Source organism: Mercenaria mercenaria, chromosome 16 (genome assembly GCF_021730395.1).
Source record: "Mercenaria mercenaria strain notata chromosome 16, MADL_Memer_1, whole genome shotgun sequence".
Taxonomy (NCBI): domain Eukaryota; kingdom Metazoa; phylum Mollusca; class Bivalvia; order Venerida; family Veneridae; genus Mercenaria; species Mercenaria mercenaria.
The window spans coordinates 45242815-45246161 of NC_069376.1; the positions used below are offsets into that span (position 1 = coordinate 45242815).

The 3347-nt window shown below is 34.3% G+C and overlaps 1 protein-coding gene across 1 annotated transcript; it reads right to left on the reverse strand.

Moving 5' to 3' along the window:
• Positions 1 to 1905: 1905 nt before the first annotated feature.
• Positions 1906 to 2942, reverse strand: LOC123541162 (complement C1q-like protein 4). Its single transcript, XM_053525918.1, has 2 exons — positions 2855 to 2942; positions 1906 to 2348 (listed from the first exon to the last, which is right to left on the reverse strand). Exons 1-2 carry the CDS (start codon positions 2940 to 2942, stop codon positions 1906 to 1908), a joined length of 531 nt encoding a protein of 176 aa, XP_053381893.1.
• Between the last annotated feature and the right edge of the window lie 405 nt (positions 2943 to 3347).

Below are 3347 nucleotides of genomic sequence, written 5' to 3' on the forward strand. Positions count from 1 at the left end.
TTTTCTAAAATATGAAATATCTAGATAGACTAGACAAAGTCTAGACAAATATGACAAAAACAGTATGTCAGTTCAAACAATTTTAGCTGTAAAAGGCAATGGCGGACACAGCTTTGAGATGGCTGCACATTTCATGGGACATTTTAGGATTATATATTATAAACACAACACTCTAAAAGATTGCTGTTCAAAATATGAGCTACGCTATAGATCGGAAGTCCATGCGGTCAGTCCACATTTGCTTAGTAGTAAATGGTACATGTACTGAACATGATATACATTCAGGTTGATCTTTTCTTCTTCAAAAAATATGAATGAGGATTATGCATAGATGATTTATACGACATGTATGCATATCTGAAATACATAAACTCGTTGTAGGGAAAATACTTCTTTGTAAGCATCCTGTGTATATAACAATAGTGTCTGATTTTTGTGTCAGTTGCTACTGCACCAACAAAACCACTAAACAAATCTGATAAAAAACATCTCTGCCTTATTCTCTGACTTATGTTTATTAGGTACGCATTCATCACACAGATTTACATTTAAATTTTGTTAACAATTCTCACATTATCTGTGTGAAAATGTTTAGTTTGGTCATCAAAGAAGTAAACTGCGAACTATTGGAGAAGCACTATTATGTACTAAAGAAGTAAAAAAGACTTTATGTTTCAATGATCGTTTTGCTGTTTACGCTGTTCGTTTATTAGTCAGGACCTTACCACAAGGCTGATGATGCAAATTTATATCTAACAACTTTCCGTTATATATTTTTCAAATGTTCTGCATAACTCGTTTTGATATATATATATATAAAGTTACTAGTATCAACGGCTTTACTGAAGAAACTGCCTTTCTGTCGGTGTTCCATACAGAACTGAATCTTTATATTGTATATAATATGTGATCAGGAAGTATGCGTAGGAGTATAATAACATGATCCTTTTGAAGTCCGATTTTAAGTGGCATGCCATAGATGGATGGCACATTAGGTTTTTGCAATAAAGTAAAGATATATTATGGTGTTTAAAACAATTTACAGTATATTACAAACAATACTGCCAAGGATTGAAGTATGTATCCTTATAAATGATTTCAAAAGTATTCTGGAATGGAACTTTGCTATCCGATCAAGATATGATACCTATTCCAGTTTAAATGTCTTGAAAGCATCCAACGTGGCGCTGTTGTCTAACGCGTTCGTATGTAATGGTTTGTATGTGTAAAAGTCCAGGACGGCAGCGACTCAAACCTCATCGCTGGCTATATTTTCATTATTGTAGTGAGAAAAGAGAACCATTGAGAATTCAAGATCATCGTAACCGCATTTTCGGGTATACTAAAAATGTTGTTCAGTTTTATCCTAAAAAGTCTTTTCTAGTAAATTTGATAATTAATTATCAGTTTTCTGGAGATTCTACACGATTTATGAATTTGTGGGCTTAGGTATTATACATAAAGAGCAATCTGTTAGAAAAATATATTTCCTTATTTCAAATGGCTATCTTCTTATCAGGATTTTACGATATCAATACTTTTAACATGTTTAACATGTTTCCGATATTCCACAAAGAGTAGAACTTCACCAAATCTACCTAACGCAATGTTAGTAATCCTAACCACTTTCCAACAGCCACCGTCTTATGAGAGCAGATTTCCTTTTTGTAGGTACATATAGTTTCAATAAGAACAAGTGAACGTTATATTACGATTTGAACACTCATAAGTCTGTTGAAAGATCTCTTTTGGAAATGTTTGAACCCAGGTAAGTACATTGTAAATATTAAAGATTGGGGATGTCAAACAAGTAATATATAAATTTAGGCAATTTATACTTGAAGACTTTATTCATGTTGTAATTAAACTGATAGATTAAAATATTATTAATCACGTCAATAAGTTTTAAAGCTCCATAATCAGACAGCCCATGAAACAGGTAAATTGACTACCTCTGATGGATGTGTCATCAGGCCACCGATTCTCGATCCATACTTCATCTCCAGCTTTTAACTGTGCAACAACTGTTTCGGACCCTTGGTCATAGCCGTTAGTGTTTACTGCATTTGCAAGGATACCCCCTCCAATAAATGCACCATTTTTCATGAACGCCATTTCGATTTCCTTTGTAACATGCGCAAGAAGTGATCCTGAAAATATATAAATTCCTGGACGCGGAGCGATGAAAAGGCCATGTGAACTGTGATATGCATTGCCAACGTTCAGGGACACATAATCGAACATGATCTTCTGATGAAGCCCAATATGTGACATATCACCGGACAAATGGGCTTGAAACGCCACTGGACCTTCTGCATTCACAACCAGTCTTGATGGGCGAATACGTCCTGAATAAAAAGAGATTGTACAGAAATGTTCATGTATGTAACGATTTATTCTCATGCAATCGTGCAACATGTTATGGTAAGAACATTTCCGAGGATCTATTGAGAGACACTTGCATTAAGAGACCACTTTTTCTTCTTTCTATGTTTCTAAGGCCAAATTATGTTGTATTAAGGGACCATATTTTGTCTTTCCCTTAGGTGGTCTCTGAATGTAAGTTGTACTGTTATTATACCTGTAACACATAAACTCTTATTATCGGTCAGTGAAAAAAAAATGTGCAAATATTCAAAGATTAAAATAATATGTTAACGCTTGACAGATGCGTTATTTGCTACAAGAACAAAGTCTGAATTGTTGTCATAGATGCGAAAAGTACTAACTAAAATATAGATAAGCAGTTTTTGTATACTTTTTCAAATTCTGTACCTGCAGGGAAACCAGATCTTATTAGTGCATCATTAACCTCTTGTAAACGACTGTTATTTTGTTCCTTGAATCCATCTACTAGAACTTCTTTGTTGGTCACCACAGAAGACTCCTTTGTGTTCCGGAGTTCCACAACCGTTTCTTCCAGTTCGGTGATACGATTTCATTGCGATGCCACTTCTTCTTGCAAACACGAAATCAGTTTACTCTGAGTAGTTACTGTAAATGTTAAAAAGTGTTCAACTATAATATAAAAATGTATCTGTTTATTTTTACCACCATTGCATCCAACTATTATTGCATACTTATCTCTTAATGTAATTCAAGGGCAAGCTCTAAAAGAAGATGATACTCTGTAGGATGTTTAAGAATGTCTGCGCATAGAAAGAAGTTGATATAATAACTCGACCGGAACATAAAATAGAATAACCAGTTTTATACTATTGTACATCAACGAGCAGCCAAATATATGCAAATATGGCACATAAATGAATTACTATTTGCGAAGGCATCGAAATACATGCCGAAACAATGTGGCCCTCTCCAGAAGAATCCCTTACATGCGAAACAGT